Source organism: Hyperolius riggenbachi, chromosome 2, assembly GCF_040937935.1.
Source record: "Hyperolius riggenbachi isolate aHypRig1 chromosome 2, aHypRig1.pri, whole genome shotgun sequence".
NCBI lineage: Eukaryota > Metazoa > Chordata > Amphibia > Anura > Hyperoliidae > Hyperolius > Hyperolius riggenbachi.
Genome location: NC_090647.1, coordinates 51,775,286 through 51,792,785, shown reverse-complemented (window position 1 = coordinate 51,792,785; position 17,500 = coordinate 51,775,286). Strand labels below are relative to the sequence as shown.

At 47.0% G+C, this 17,500-nt stretch overlaps 1 protein-coding gene across 2 annotated transcripts in view; it reads right to left on the bottom strand.

The window, feature by feature from the left end:
• Positions 1–15,755, bottom strand: part of LOC137545486 (N-acetylated-alpha-linked acidic dipeptidase 2-like) — a 102,722-nt gene extending 86,967 nt beyond the window's left edge. The window contains exons 1-2 of one of the 2 annotated variants that reach the window (XM_068266794.1): positions 15,588–15,755; positions 6,308–6,337 (exon numbers count right to left, since the gene is read on the bottom strand). In XM_068266794.1, coding sequence (XP_068122895.1) covers positions 6,308–6,337; positions 15,588–15,672 — 115 coding nt within the window. In that variant the 5' untranslated portion in view covers positions 15,673–15,755. The remainder of the gene's footprint in view (positions 1–6,307; positions 6,338–15,587) is intronic. The other variant, XM_068266795.1, reaches the window with a different exon arrangement.
• Between the last annotated feature and the right edge of the window lie 1,745 nt (positions 15,756–17,500).

Here is a 17,500-nt window from a genome sequence, read left to right as displayed (position 1 = left end):
GCGAGCTGCTCCAGTGTGACTCTGGGCTTTGAGGCAAGACAGGTCCAAGATGGCGTGACATTCTTACACACTTAACCCCCTTGGCGGTTAATTTTTTTTTGCAAATGGGCAAAAAAATCGTTTTTTTAATTTTTTTTTTTGTTTCATGTAAAGCTACCAGAGTGGTAGCTACATGAAACACCACTAGAGGGCGCATGTGGCCCTCTAGTGCGATCGTCGCCGGCATCAATAGCAAACAGGGGAGCGCGTATATAACGCGTTCCCCTGTTTGGCTTCTCCTGTCGCCATGGCGACGATCGGCATGACGTCATGGACGTCAGCCGACGTCCTGACGTCATGCGCACTCGATCCAGCCCATAGCGCTGCCCGGAACTCATTGGTCCGGACAGCGCAGGGCTCTGGCGGGGCCCTCTTTCGCCGCTGCGTGCGGGCGATCGCCGCAGAGCGGCGGCGATCGAGTTGTGCGCGCGGCTAGCAAAGTGCTGGCTGCGCGCACAGCACTTTGAATGGGGCGAATCGCCCCAGCAGGCCCTGAGAAATCTTCCTGCGCGGCATAGCCCGAGCTCAGCTCGGGCTTACCGCCAGGGAGGTTAATGGCATAGGCCTCAGGGCGTTTCTAGGGTCCTTGGAGATCGGGGGCACCTGTGGGCACCAGGCGGGGAGGCAAAAATGGGCGTGGCCATGAGGCGAGTGGGCGTGGCCATGGGTGGGACCAAATGTACATGAACTTAGCAGCGGTGTAAGCTACAGATAAACGGGCCTGCCCATCGAAATATTGGATGGAGCCCCCTGTCCTTTATTTGAATAATTTACAATCAGTATAGGCATAGATCAAAGATGTATACGCACATACAATTTTGATTGGTCAAAACCCCCAATTTTACCACCCCCGTGCAGTAAGTGGGCCAACAGACAATGAATTTTATGAACAGAGCTAAAATTGGCTAATCAAAATTGTATGTGTGTACCAGGCTTTACAGCTAATACCGTACATACTCAAAGTAGCAGGGATCAGCATACAATATAGCTGGTTTACAATCAGTAAAGGCACAGAGTAACACCTTACACTGTACACACTGGAGGTAAATCAGCACACAGTGCAGGCACTAGAGAACAGCGTATACTGTACATACTGTAGGCAGCAGAATTCAGCACACTGCAGCTAGCGTGCCAAAAATATGACGATCACGTTGTGCAGCGTGCTTATCGCGCCGCACCGAAAAATGGGTGGGCCATGGACCAGAATACAGGTGTGGTAACGGGTGGAGACAAATTTACATGCACCTACCAATGGTGGGACATTAGATTACGACAGTGGTGGCGAACCTTTTGGAGGCCGAGTGCCCAAACTGCAACCCAAAAGTCACTTATCGCAAAGTGGCAACAGCAATTTAAACTAAATACTGTACAAACGTTTTAACTCATACATGAACATTATGGAAAATCCAAGTTGAAAATAAACTGTGAAGATAAACCATTTCATCCATCCTACTCCTGAAAAATGTATTCATTTTTTTAGAACCTCCCAGTTTTATTTTCGGTTTTAAAAAGCTAAAAAAGTAGGTTTAATGCTATTGTCTCATATGATAAGGATTCAGCTTTTCCCATAGTCTCGCAGTTAGCAATCATGAGGCCCCCAACAAGACAAATTCAGCAATCATGAGGCCTCCAACAAATCATGAGGCCCCCAACAAGACAAATTCAGCAATCATAAGGCCCCCAACAAATCATAAGGCTCCCAACAAGACAAATTCAGCAGTCATGAGGCACATAAATAGACAGCATTTCACATAAATAGGCAGAATGCCTCCTTAATATGGTAGCCCCCCAAGTTAGGTAGTGAGTGACAGGCGCCTCCAGTTGATGTCACTTCCGCATATCAATGCGGGTGCTGGGTCCTAGCGCCCGCACGATTGGTCGCCGGCTCGCCGCCTGATCCTGAGTTCTGAGTGACGCGGCGGCGGCGGCTGGAGGGAGCCGCTGACAGAGGGGGTCCATGGCACCCCAGGACAGATTGGGGGCACGTGCCGCTGACAGAGCGGAGATCCGTGGCACCCCAGGACAGATTGGGGGCACGTGCCCCCCCCAAAATAGGGCTAGCGACGCCCCTGGGCCTCAAATCTGTTACAGTCAGTCACTGGGAGACTGGGGTTTAAATTCAGAAAAGGGGGCAGACTACAAATAGCCAATCAGATTTGTTTAATTGCTATGGAAAAATGCAACTTATTGATGCCAAGGACCCCAAAGCTCATAAAATTGGTCATTGAGTAACTGTATGTCAAGGTTAGAAACAGTGGGCGGAGCCCAAAAATTTTTTACATGGGAAAATACAAACTGCAGACATTCTTTTACACTGTCAATGGCAGGGTTCTCAAACTTGACACAGTTGGTCACTAGGTGACTGGGATTAATATTCAGAAAAGTAGGTGGAGCCTACAATAGCCAATCAAAATTCACCTATTGATTTTCAAGGGGAATATTTACATTGTTGCCATTCTTACATTGTTTATGGCAGAGGCCTCAAACATGCTACAGTCGGTCATTAAAGAGACTCTGTAACATTAAAAACATCCCCTGGGGGGTACTCACCTCGGGTGGGGGAAGCCTCCGGATCCTAATGAGGCTTCCCACGCCGTCCTCTGTCCCACGGGGGTCTCTCCGCAGCCCTCCGAACAGCCGGCGACTGTGCCGACTGTCATTTCAATATTTACCTTTGCTGGCTCCAGCGGGGGCGCTGTGGCGGCTTTCCATTCCGAACTACACGGAAATACCCGATCTCATTCGGGTCCGCTCTACTGCGCAGGCGCAGGAGACTTGCGCCTGCGCAGTAGAGCGGACCCGACGGCGATCGGGTATTTCCGTGTAGTTCGGAATGGAAAGCCGTCAGAGCGCCTGCGCAGGAGCCAGGAAGGTAAATAATGACGTCACCGCTGCCCGGACTCCACGGAGGGCTGCAGCGAGACCCCTGACGGATGGAGGACGGCGTGGGAAGCCTCATTAGGATCCGGAGGCTTCCCCCACCCGAGGTGAGTACCCCCCAGGGGATATTTTTATGTTACAGTTCCTCTTTAAGTGACTGGGCTTCAAATTCACTAAAGGGGCGTGGCCACAAACAGCCAATCAGATTTCATTGCTGGATAAACTGCTTCCATTCACACAATTTTGATGCCAGGAACCCGAAAGCTCACAAACTTGGTCATCGAGTGACTGTGTGGCAAGGTTACAAAAACTGTGTGGAGTCAAAAACAGATTTCCCTGGGAAAATGTAAACTGCAGCCCTACTTTACTGTTAATGACAGGGTTCTAAAACTTTGCACGGTTGGTTACTGGGTGACTGGGATGAATATTCAGAAAGGTGGGTGGAGCCTAAAAAAGCCAATCAACGTTTGACTGTTGGATTTTCGAGGGGAATATATGAATTGCTGCCATTCTTGCACTGTTAATGGCACAAGCCTCAAACCTGGTGCAGTTGGTCATTGGGTCACTGGGGTTCAAATTCAGGAAAGGGGTGGAGCCACAAACAGCCAATCAGATTGGTTTAATTTCACTGGGAAAATACCAATTATTGATGCCATGGACCCCAAAGCTCACCAATTTGGTCACTGAGTTTTTGTTCGTTAGGGTTTGAAAAAGTGGACAGGGCCAATAGCAGCCAAATACATACCCGGGAAACGCCGGGTCATCAGCTAGTTTATTCTTAAAAACGCAAATGCAATTGCTACACAAAGCAGTTTTGTGAGCGTTTTGCGTTTTTCCTATACCTTCTATTGAGGCGGAATCGCCTCAAAAATGTCTCAAGCGCCGCTTATCTAAACAGATCGGAAACGAACCGTTTAGATATGAACTCTCTCATGGAGAATGTAAGCGCTGTCGGGCGATTTTGAAAAATCACCCGCGCCTGCAGTGTAAACAAGCACTCAGTTTTTGCTGCAATGCCTGCTTAGCAAGGCTTGCCCAGAGACATGCACGGCAGAAGCTAAGCCTGCTATACGCCGATATGTCATGTATAGTGATCATATTTGAGTTATTAATTAGTTGATTAATAGGCCTATAAATAAGTTTGCTTTCATAAAATTTAGCATGCATTCAAACAGATGGCTGTTTGTTATGAATACAAAATCAAAACAATAAGCCATGTGATCAAACAAAGCATGTGATCAAGACATTACAACCTGTGACCACAGGGGGCGTTCCGAAATCCCTGTTCAATTAATGATGTACCAGAGAACATACCATATTTTTAGAACCTAAGATAAGCTTGAACATACGCATATATCTTGGCATACATAAGATCTAGAAAGAGGTCATAAGAACACCACTTGGGTCATAAAATCGAATTAAAATGTTATTGGTGTAATTTTGATTAGAAAAGACGTAGATTGCTTACGTTAATAAGCCAAGTTGCGTCATACATGTACGCATCTGCTCAGATAACTGTGAGAAAACGCGGAAAAGCCGCCGCGAGTACTCACGGCAGGTTGCGCGCGTGGGTCTGCATCCACTGGCATGACGGAGCGCGAGGAAACCGCCGCATGCCTTATGAACAAGGCGGCGGATTCCGCATCAGACGCGGATGTTGGCACGCATAGGCATAATTCTGACAGTACTGCTGAACGCGGAGGAACCGCCGCATGCTTGGACAGCGATGCGGCTGGTTCCGCATCCAACACAGCAGAAACATTACAACACATGTCTGGTGTGGCTGGGACTGATAGTCCACACAGGTTCAGGAGGACGCGCGCGAGCGGAGAGGTAGAACCTTTATGACAGTCAGAAGGGCGTCAGCTGACCAAGCCAGTCAGCTAACAATTCCAGCAGTTTTCATTGGTCCAGCACTTAGGGGTGGCGCTGGAGTATATATACTGGGTGCTGGTCATTTCTCTGGTGTGTGGCGTTGCGATCACTACGTGGTAGCACTCAGACCTTCTGTCAGTATCTGTGTTATTATCTAGACCAGTTTCCAAGGTGTTGATGACCAAGGAGCTCACACCTTAGTCTAGGAATCCTGTTACCATCTGTATTATCATCTAGACCAGTTCCGGGGTGTTGATGATCTAGGAGCTCACACCCAAGTCTAGGCATTGTTGATTATTTGTTATGACCTTCTGCTTTCCTGACCACTCTTCTGATCTCTGATTAGGTACTTCGCTATATCTGATACTCTGTTGCCAAACTCTGCTAGCCTTATGCTGCGTACACACTGGCGACTACGGTCGTTTGAAACAGCTAATTAACGATCGTTCCGCCGACAATCGGGGAAAGAACTTTACCCAACGATCATTAATACGAACGACATCGGGAAGATGAAGATATCCAACCTGACGGATTGTATCTACCGACAATCGTTACAAAACTATAGTGTGTACAGACATCGGCCGAGAACGATCGTTACAAGGGCCAATGCGCCTGCGTTGAATTCTGCCCAGCTTCAGTACTTCCTTTGTAGCGCAGCCGTAAAGATTGTTACATTGCTCATTTCAATTAAACTTTGTTTTCAAGTTAACAATCATATATTTGTATCTATTGTAACTCCATGTTAGTGTTATTTTTTAAATTTTATATAAATATGTACGCAACATTTCCTTCTGATCGTTCTTTTCTGCGAGAACGATCGTTACAATGTGTATGATGATCGCTGCATCCCATCGTTGCATTCCAATCTTTCCAATATCGTTCGTCTGGTAACTATCGTTCCTTGCAAACGATAGTTATCGCAAGTGTGTACGTACCATTAGGTTTCCGCATCTGTCTCCTGTCTCTGTACTTTATCTGTCTGTGTGTTAACGACCTGGCCTGTCCGACCTCGAGAACTATCTTCCCTGTTGGGAGATAGTTCCCAGACCGGTCAGTGACACTTCACCCTTAGTGTCACTCACTCTCTGATCCTTCCCACTCTCAGCCTGGCTCCGCCCCTTGGGGAGCATCAGACCAGTGGAAGGAACCTGTTCTCTAAGCAGTATCTCGTGCTGCCTAGCACCCTCTACGCGGATGCTCTCCTCAAAGTATACCGTTGCACCAAACACTCATATTACTCAGGTGTCCAGAGGTTAGAAATATATCTGATTATCCGTGATACTGCAGATCAGCGGTAATCAGATCCTCTTCTCTGTGTTACACCGATCTTTACAATAACCCAATAGATTAACAAGTCACAAAATGTCAGAATGTACCAGTTAAAATTAAGTTTGAATTTTGTGCGTCACCATAAAATCCCCTGACGCCATCTTAGAAACTTTACAATAAAAATCCCTGGCAAGCTGGTATATTTTATCATTGAGCCCGAAACTCTAGATTGACTGAAGCCTACCTGAAAAAGACTGTACCTTCCACTGTGATTCTAGAAAACACGAGAGGTAATGTGCATTATTCTTGGTGAATTTATTGACAATAGCTCTTATATATACACCTTAAACACTTGTCATTTCAAAAACTTTAGCAGTTTTATGTTTTTTAGATAACTTTTTAATGTTATTTTTTTATCAGTAAGCATTACTATTTAAATGCAATTGCAAGCCTAGGAACAACTATACTAATAATAATAATAATAACTACCCAGCTTTATTTGATTAAGATACAACTACTTAAAGTTCTTTATACAAGAATACAACTCTGTATACTACTGATAAGGATAAAGCTATCTATTTGCGTTTCCCAATTTTTTTACGCATTGTTCTCGCATGCAGGAAAACATGCAGAAAAGTTTTAGTGAATGTGGAAAAAAAATGCATAAATTATCACTTTTGGTAATAGAGGTAAAAAAATCTCTTACTGCATGTGTGATTGTGAATAGAGCCCATTGTGGTGAAACCCCTCCCACAGTGATGTCATGACCTAGGTACTGACATCACACTCTGGGGGCCTTTTTGCATTGTGGGAAAGGTAACAGCTGTTTCCAACTGCCAAAAAAACACCCCCTTCCACAGACATCAGCTGCCAGCAGTAAAAATGTCACCATGTGATAAATGTCAGAATGTAAATCAGGGAGAGGAAAGATTTTACAATGGGCAAACACTGACAAAAAAAATAAAAAAACCTATATTTTTTTATTGAAGAAATTAAGCACTTTTATCCCATTATGTTATTTTCACTGAAGTCCCTCTAACATTTGCCGTCTCCTTTTTCACCCTCAGGAAGAGGCTTCTTAACAGTGGCGGCTCCAGCTTCAGATTTTTGGGGGGGCGGGGGGGGGGGGGGATTAAATTGGGCGTGGTCATGATGTCATGTGGGCGGGGCTAACTGTAATGTAGTTGTACCAGCTAACGTAGTTACATAAAAAAATGAAGTAAATGCACATACTGACAGATAGCCTTTCACCAGTAAACGCACATACTGACAGATAGCCTTTCACCAGTAAACGCACATACTGACAGATAGCCTTTCACCAGTAAATGCACATACTGACAGATAGCCTTTCACCAGTAAATGCACATACTGACAGATAGCCTTTCACCAGTAAATGCACATACTGACAGATAGCCTTTCACCAGTAAATGCACATACTGACAGATAGCCTTTCACCAGTAAATGCACATACTGACAGATAGCCTTTCACCAGTAAATGCACATACTGACAGATAGCCTTTCACCAGTAAATGCACATACTGACAGCCTTTCACCAGTAAATGCACATACTGACAGCCTTTCACCAGTAAATGCACATACTGACAGCCTTTCACCAGTAAATGCACATACTGACAGCCTTTCACCAGTAAATGCACATACTGACAGCCTTTCACCAGTAAATGCACATACTGACAGCCTTTCACCAGTAAATGCACATACTGACAGCCTTTCACCAGTAAATGCACATACTGACAGCCTTTCACCAGTAAATGCACATACTGACAGCCTTTCACCAGTAAATGCACATAAGAGACAGCCTTTCACCAGTAAATGCACATAAGAGACAGCCTTTCACCAGTAAATGCACATAAGAGACAGCCTTTCACCAGTAAATGCACATAAGAGACAGCTTTTCACCAGTAAATGCACATAAGAGACAGCTTTTCACCAGTAAATGCACATAAGAGACAGCTTTTCACCAGTAAATGCACATAAGAGACAGCTTTTCACCAGTAAATGCACATAAGAGACAGCTTTTCACCAGTTAATGCACATAAGAGACAGCTTTTCACCAGTTAATGCACATAAGAGACAGCTTTTCACCAGTTAATGCACATAAGAGACAGCTTTTCACCAGTAAATGCACATAAGAGACAGCTTTTCACCAGTTAATGCACATAAGAGACAGCTTTTCACCAGTTAATACACATAAGAGACAGCTTTTCACCAGTAAATGCACATAGACCGCTTTTCACCAGTAAATGCACGTAATGACAGACAGCCTTTAACCAGTTAATGCACATAAGAGACAGCTTTTCACCAGGAAATGCACATAATGACGACAGCGTTTCACCAGTAAATGCACATAATGACAGGCAGACAGTGTCCGCAGTATAGGTACAGTAGCTAGGTGTTTAGATGTCCCCAGTATATGTAGCCAGGCGTATAGCTGTCCCCAGTATATGTAATCAGGCTGGTGGCGGTGGGCAGGGGGCCCCAGGGCAGCTCAGGCCTGGCTGATGGTGGTGGGCTGGCAGCCCCAGGGCAGCTCAGGCCTGGCTGATGGTGGTGGGCTGAGCTGGAGGCCCCAGGGCAGCTTAGGCCTGGCTGGTGGTGGTGGGCTGGAGGCCTCAGGCCTGGCTGGTGGTGGTGGGCTCGGGGCCCCAGGGCAGCTCAGGTCTGGCTGGTGGTGGGCTGGAGGCCTCAGGCCTGGCTGGTGGTGGTGGTCTAGGGGGCCCAGGGCAGCTCAGGCTTGGCTGGTGGTGGGCTGGGCTGAAGGCCACAGGCTGGGGGCCCCAGGGCAGCTCAGGCCTGGCTGGTGGTGGTGGGCTGGAGGCCCCAGGGCAGCTCAGGCCTGGCTGGTGGTGGTGGGCTCGGGGCCCCAGGGCAGCTCAGGCCTGGCTGGTGGTGGGCTGGAGGCCTCAGGCCTGGCTGGTGGTGGTGGTCTAGGGGGCCCAGGGCAGCTCAGGCTTGGCTGGTGGTGGGCTGGGCTGAAGGCCACAGGCTGGGGGCCCCAGGGCAGCTCAGGCCTGGCTGGTGGTGGTGGGCTGGGGGCCCCAGGGCAGCTCAGACCTGGCCGGTGGACTGGGGGCCCCAGGGCAGCTCAGGCTTGGCTGGTGGTGGGCTGGGTGGAAGGCCTCAGGCCTGGCTGGTGGTGATGGGCTGGGGGCCCCAAGGCAGCTCAGGCCTGGCTGGTGGTGGGCTGGAGGTTCCAGGCTCAGGCCTGGCTGGTGGCCCCACACACCTGATGTGTCACTTACTGTCAACCACCCACCACCCCCCAGGCACCCACCACAGTCAGACTGTCTCTGACTGTTTAACTTAAAGTTACCCACCTGCACCTGACAGGAGTCCTGTCTAGAGAGTCAGTCAGGGGGGGGTGGGGGTGGGGGGTGGGGGGGGGGGTGGGCACCATGCCACCCACATGATCTCGGATGGATTCTGTGATTCCTGGCTGGCTGTCCACTCAGTGGACTTCACTGTCCAGGGGTCCTGCCTCGTGCCTGCTGCTGCCGGACTCTCTCACTCAACAGAGTGACTGGTGCCTGTCTGGCTGAATCATTCCTCACCTCGGGTTGCCGCCCGTGTGTCTCACTGCGAAGTTCAAGTGCGACGTGTCGCGTGCGCAGCAGTATGACACACTGAAGTGGACAGGTGGACCACACCGAGTGCAGCGTGTGGACGTATGTCACATGACGTCAGCGTGACAGCGTCACTACACCACACGCCACTGACGTGCCCTTGCGGCTCCGTCTCAGTCTGCCTAGCCTGAACTTTTTTTTTTTAAGTACGGCCGGGCTGGCTGGGGGGGGCTTTCGGGGGGGGGGGGGGGGGGGGGGCTGACAGTATGTTTGCTGGGGCTGAAGCCTGGGTAAGCCCCAGCGTGGCGCCGCCACTGCTTCTTAACCTCCTTGACGGTTATCCCGAGCTCAGCTCGGGGTAACCTGCGCAGGAGGATTTCTCAGGCCCCGCTGGGCCGATTTGCATAATTTTTTTTTCCTACACGCAGCTAGCACTTTGCTAGCTGCGTGTAGTACGCGATCGCCGCCGATTCGCCGCGCTGAGCCGCCCCCCCCGCCCCAGACCCCTGTGCAGCCTGGCCAATCAGTGCCAGGCAGCGCTGAGGGGCGGTTCGGGATTCCCCGTGACGTCCCGACGTCCATGACGTCATCCCGCCCCGTCGCCATGGCGACCGGGGAAGCCCTGCAGGAAATCCCGTTCTCAACGGCATTTCCTGCATACTCTGATCGCCGAAGGCGATCGGAGTGGGTGGGGGGATGCCGCCACTCAGCGGCTATCATGTAGCGAGCCCTGGGCTCGCTACAGGATTTAAAAAAAAAAAATAAATAAAAAATAAAAAATAAAAAAAAATAAAAAAGTGTGGCGCTGCCTCCTTGCCGGATTTTTTAGACCAGCAAGGAGGTTAATTCTTCACTCTGCCATGAGTCTCATCTGCATATCTGAGGCAGATATTTCTTTCAGGGCCCGTTTCCACTTGTGCGGTGCGAATTTCCGCGGTAAAAATTTTCATTTGAATTTGCATGGATGACGCTGTATGCGAATTTAACTATGGCAGTGCCTGTGTGCTTTTCCATTGCTTCCATGTGAATTCGCATGAAAATTCGCATACCAAAACTGCATGCGAATTCCCTATTAAATACATTGTATGCGGATCGCATAGCGGTATGCGACTTCTGACGGCTCTGCCATGCAGATTTTTTCTGCACAGAAAAACGCTCAGAAATCCTGACAAGTGGAAACACTCCCATTCACTTGTATTGTCTATGCGAATCTGCATGCAGGAAACACATGCAGATTCGCACAAGTGGAAACAGGCCCTCAAGGGAACCTTGAGAGCTGGAACCCACAGGAGCGCTTTTGGCAGCGTTTTGGCAGCGCTGCGATACGCTAGCACTTTGCCAAAACGCTGGGCTAATGTTAATGGATGGGGCAACTTCCACAGGAGCGTTTGCGTTTCCCAGAAACGCAAACGCAGGACCTGCAGCATTTTGGGAGCGTTAGCGCTTCAATGTAAAGTATTGAAACGCTAGCGGAAACGCTCAGCAAAACCTAAACTGAGCGGTTTTGCTAGCGTTTTGCGGTTCAGCACACTAACAAAATGAAAAATAATTCACAGGACCAATCAGGATAAAAACGTGAAACGCAAAACGCTACGCAACCGCTGAGCAAAACAATACAATGTTGCAAAACGCGACCGAAAACGCGCATGAATGCGCTTGCAAACCGCTCAGACAAAACGCTAGCGGTTGCATTTTGCGTTTGCTGATTTCAGTCGGTTCCAGGCCTAACTGAGAGGGATATGGAGGTTTCCTTTTAAAGCGGACCTGGACTAAGACCTCCTTTCTGCTCTATAATATAAACGGCATAATAACCTTTAAACAAAAAACATGTCTTTGTTACAGCTGATAACAATCCTGCAATAAATCTGCACTGTTTCTACTTCCTGATTCATGGAAGCAGACATTGTTAACAGCCTGTGCTATCAAATGAGCTTATCTGCCATCTCTGCCTTGAAAGTTGTGTGATACGGGGAGATCAAATTACAACTTGTGATTAGACATAAATGAGGGGAATTAGGCAGACTAAACTCTCTAAGTACATACAGGGTGCATTTCTCTAGGTTTTTCTTCTGTCCAGTGCAAGAGTTCAGGTCCACTTTAAACAATACCAGGTGCCTGGCAGTCCTACTGATCTCTTTGCCTGCAGTAGTGGCGGAATCACACACCTGAAATAAGCATGCAGCTAATCCAGTCTGACTTCAGTCAGAGCACCTGATCTGCATGCTTGTTTAGGGGCTGAGGCTAAAAGTATTAGAGACACAGGATCAGCAGGAGAGTCAGGCAACTAGTATTTTAAAATGAAAGATCCATATCCTTAGTTTAAGTTCCTTTTAATATTTAAATTTAAACTACACAGTGTACATTTCTCCCAGAGTAAGATGCACTATAAATTACTTTAGAGGGGAACTGTAGGGAAAAAATAACGAAATAAAAATTGCTTTACCATCTTTATGAATGATTTGCCCATTGTAAAATCTTTTCTCACCCCAATTTACATGTGACATCGTTGCAGTAAACCTCTATGGAATGTATGTACTTTTAGTTCTGTAGTCAGATCAAAAATACACCTTGGCTCCTGGGAAAGGTGGGGGGGGAGGGAGAATTAAATCTGCATAGCTAAACAGCCTGGGGAGGGGGGGGGGGGGGGGAAGCTATATTCAATTGAATAAAATAGAATAATTACCGTAAAGTGATTATAGTGAAGAATTTACTGCATTACTTTTACTACAGGGCCTAAGGCTATATTTGCATTATAAAAACGCTGAGCATTTTTTTTCAGATTTTTTTAAAAATCACCCTGCCCTACACTTTAAGCGCTTTTGCAGATTTCCCCCCCCCCCCCCCCCCCCCCAACTTCCTCACGTCAGTCAGGAAGTGAACTCTTTCACCCAGAAATTAATAAATACAATGTATTTATTACATAGTAACACCAGTTCAACCAGAAAGTAAAGTACAACACCAGCCTGCTCCCTCACATATCCCTGTTGATCCAGAGGAAGGTGAAAACCCCTTAGGGTCTATTCACACTTGAAAGGGCAATCGTTGGCATTTTGCGGAAGTGATTTTTCCGCAATTTCACATGGAAAAAAAAAATCCCTGGACAGTGCAGCGATTTTTCCGCAATCGCATTTAGCGCTTTTATAGCACTGAAACGCGATCGCCGGGAAATTGCCTGAAAATGGTGCACGCTATGCATTTGCGTTTCGCGATTTGTGGAGATTAGCGCAAATCACCCAAGTAAGAACGGACCCATAGGGTTTTTTCACCTTATGCATCAGAGCAATTTTCACCTCCCATTCATTCGCTAATAACTTTATCACTACTTATCACAATTTATTGCGCTATATCTTGTTGTTTTTTCCGCCACTAATTAAGCTTTCTTTGGGTGGTACATTTTGCTAAGAATTTTTTTATAAATGCATTTTAACAGGATTAATATGAAAAAAATGGAAAAAAAATATTCATTATTTCTCAGTTTTCGGCCATTATAGGTTTAAAATAATCCACGCTACCATAATTAAAACCTATGTATTTTATTTGCCCGTTTGTCTCGGTTATGACACCATTTAAATTTTGTCCCTATCACAATGTATGGCGCCAATATTTTATTTGGAAATAAAGGGTTTTTTTTCCCTCCTTGTGCTTCTCACTAACCGGAAGCACAAGGGGGACGCAGAAAGACTGAAGCCTCTTGTAAGAGCACTTCGGTTTTTCTGCTGGGGACATGGATCTGTGATCGTTCACTGATCCCAGGGCTACCGGGGGACACCACGGGGGCGGGAGCGCGCTGAAGCACGGCACCGCAGCAGAGCAGCCGCCTGGACGTGAGCTTCACGTCTGGGCGGCAGAAATGGTTAAAAAGGATCAGAGTTAAAAATGCTAATCGCTACACAATCGCTGGCAAAATGCTTACACTTTAAAATCGCTACCAAAAATCACCAGAAAACGCTCATGAAATCTCTTACAAAACGCTCAGTAAAAACGCTAGCGACTGCGATTAGCGATAGCAATTTGTAGTGGGCTCCAGGCCTAAGGGCTGCTTCACCCAGGCTGTGAACCTGACATTAAAAAAAGGCATCTACCACCAGGCCCGGATTTACATCACAGGAGCCTATAGGCACAGATGTTCTGGCACCCTAGACTTCACCCTCCATGAACCTACAAACCCCATCCAAATGTGCTGGCTGGTCCCACTGTCACTTCTCCCTTACTTCCCCTGACCAGTGTAGGCAGCTACAGGTGTCCCTTAATACTGAGTGTAGCTCTAGCTACATAATACTAAGTAGCTACAAGTGACCGCAGGTATTAGGTAACTAGAGGTGCCCCCGACTAAAGGGAGATATTGTCATGAGCTGGGTGAGTGACCTGTCATATTTGCTTCACTTGGGACTCTGTAGGGAGGGGATTGAGCCTTTCCATCATCAGGCGCCTGTAGGCATGTGCCTGCAGTGCCTTATGGTAAATTCGGCCCTGTCTACCACTGATTCATTCAATTGAATCAAAGCTTTTTTTAAACAGCAGGTGGCGCGGTTTGTGTAAGTGTTGCTATAGATCTAGTCATCTCGTAGCGTGTAGAAGTCAGCTGCTTTTGCTGTAGTTGCAGTTAAACGCCAGCAAAAGACAAACGATCGCAAACACTGCGAATGTAATTTGGCGGAGGTGAACAGAAAGAACAACAATGCTGTCCTACAGAAAACGGCAGATTAACAGCATATAACAGCAGACTAAGGGCTTTCAAACAAAACGCTGATGACGATCTTTAAACGACTTTAGACAAAAGCTTTGCTGAAAATGGTTGACGATTTGGAAAACGACATTCAGACACCAAGAAGTCGTCCTTCTGAACCAGCCCCTCTTTTGTGTCACTCCGCTCACCCCCTCCCCCCCAAAAAAAAAAAATGGGCCCTTTATGTCAATCATGCTTATTGCCTCTTCAACATTACAAGCTGCTTATGCTAGGTACACACAATTCAATTTCCCATCCGTTTGATAGGAATCAATTATTTACATCGGTACTTATCCGTTAGCCGGGCGCATCTGGCAGGTGGCGCTAATTACTATTCCCCCTCCAGGCCGCCATGGATAGTAGGGAAAGATGCAACTCTGGTGGAGTTTTGTCGCCACCTAGAGGATGCGCCCGGCTAACGGATAAGTACCTTTACATCATATCTGATCTGTTCGATTGAAAACAAAAAACACCACAACAAAAACAAAGACAAAAAAACCCAAAAAAACAAAAAAAAAAAAAAAAAAAACTATAAAAACAAAACCACTACAAGACAAAAACACAAAACCACAGAACTAAACGATTTTTTGTGAAGTTATGTGAATTGATACAGTTCTCGATCACGAGCAGTTTGGACCTGTACACACTACATCGTCCCCCTCAGATTGCCAGTGGATCGGACAAGAAATTGAATGCTGTATACCCAGCATTACAGTTTGCAGAGGGGCTGTAAGAATAAGGCCTCGTTCCCACTATATGCGCTGCTGTGCACATTTTGGCAATGTGTGTGACATGCAAGAATGGCAGAAGTGCATAGACAGCACTTCTGCTGTTCCCATCACATGCGCTGCACAGCATTGAGATGCGCTATCGCACTGCTGCATGCATTTTTCAGGAATCGCAGTACTGACCCATCACTGTAATTAATGGGATCAGCAGCACAGTGCATAGCAGCGCAGATGACCGTGCGATCAGATCGCAATGCTTTACGCGCATGCCGTCTGCGCTGCTATGCGCTAGTTGATGTGAAGGAGGCCTTAGAGGTGTCTAACTGGTTCTAGCACTGCCCCTGAGTAGTTAGTACAGCAGTGCAGTTAGTACAACAGCAGTGCTCATTCTGTAGCTGCCCTGAATCCTGACATATGGAGAGAGAGCCGTGTACAATGCCACATCCTGGCTGCCTGTAACCTGCCTGAACCTTCAACACACCAACTCACCTACAAAGACCCCCAGGAGGAAGATGACGGCCAGAGACAAGACGAGCACCAGACAGGTGCGCTTCAGCCCCTTCTTCCTGGCCATCTGTGCCTCGTAGAAATCGTACGTCTTCTCTCCTCCGGAGTCTCTGTCCCGAACATGAGAGCAACATTAGACAACGCTTTACTTTTTTTTTTCCCCAACTAACTTTTCCACAAGTGTGCGCTGGTGCCACCTGGTGGTAGTAACTGGTAACTGCTTATATCTGGAAGGGCTGTTTGAACAGGTAGTTTGTAACTTTAACATTTCAACCTGTACTGAAAGGAAAAAAAAAAAATTAGATACATACTTCAGTAGAGGGAAGTCATATTCCAGAGGCTCTCCTATCCATCCAGATGCCCTCCCTTCCTGCGAAGGATCCCTCTGAAAATATGACAAGGGTTTGTCGGATAGGCTGCCCTGGCTGCGCTCTTCTCTGTGTAATAGCATGGCCATACTGTGCGAGAACATTCAAGTAGAAGAGTGCAGCCATAAACAACAAGTGTCCGCAGTGATGGTGACGAGGACACAAGAAGCTGGCCTCAGGAGCACCTAGAGGCTGACCTCCGCTTAGGCAAGAATGTGGTTTTTCTACTCTTGAGTATAGGTATGCTTTAAATTAAGCGTATAGAAAAAAAAAAAAAAAAAAAAAAAAAAAGGTTTGTGAAGAATGAAGGTAATCTGCATAACTAATAGCTGCTACCTGCCAGACTACTTTGTGCTTGAAGTTACCTCTACAGCAAAACAAAAACAAAACAAAACACGCAAGTAATTGAATTCTAAGGGCCTGTTCAGACTATGCGCGTTCCTAGCCGTTTTCAGGGAACACATACGGGTACCAAAAACGCATAGAAACGGCTCCTAATGCTTTTGAATTGGCTAGTTTACATGTATGCGTATGAGACGCATACGTTTCTCATCCGCATTGCTGCACGCAGTTCTGTGCGTCCACGCATAGAAACGGACGCAATGAAAGTCTATGGACACGTAACAAAAACGCATACTATTGCGTTTTTAGCGTACGTTTCCCTCTGCGGTTCCCATAATTCTTTTTTTTCCTCCGGGGTCACGTGTGTGCAAAACGCAATAGAAAACGCAAGAAAAACGCATGCGTTTTTCAACGTGCGTTTCTTTGATTTTATACGCGTTCTACAAACGCTGACAGTCTGAACAGGCCCTAACAGAAGCGACAGTCCTCATGGGGGATGCTCAATGTTTTCAAAAGCATTCCCTGAGGCCCTGTTCACATTGCGTTCGGCTTACATGTCCGTCCACGTTGGGCTGTTTTTGAGTCTTTCCTCCACCCCCCCAAGTTATTATTAAAACCACGAACGCAATCGCTGCACAAAGATGAGCGTTTTGCATTGCTCCTATACTTTCCATTGAGGTGGAAGCACCCCGAAAATGGTACATGCACCACTTTGCTAGCCGCACAGCGCACGACCCGCACGGATATGAACCATCTCATAGACATTCATTGTCCACGCAGTCGGAGGGAGTTTTTAAAAAACGCACGCGGGTGGAAAAAAGCCGAAGATGCCTGCAGTGTGAACAAGCCCTGCATGGCAGCTGCTAAGTGTAACTGCCAAAATATTGTGCAGACGGGTTGGTAAGCTGGCATATAGTTTACCATTTTGATAGTTCAACTGAGCAACTGCCATTCAATTAATTCCATTATAAACAAAGAAAACCCTGAGCATACCCCATGAGGAGATGGAAGATGGACTAATCCGAAAACCTGTTGGTCCTTTCTGATTTTAACTGGTTTTTTTTTGTTTTTTTTTGTTTTGTTTTTTTACACTATAGTGGTCCTGTAATGGGAACCTGAAAAAAAAAAATTTACTTTTTCTGCCAGCCCCCTGCAGCCACCCTGTGCCCACGCCAGCAGAAGCCA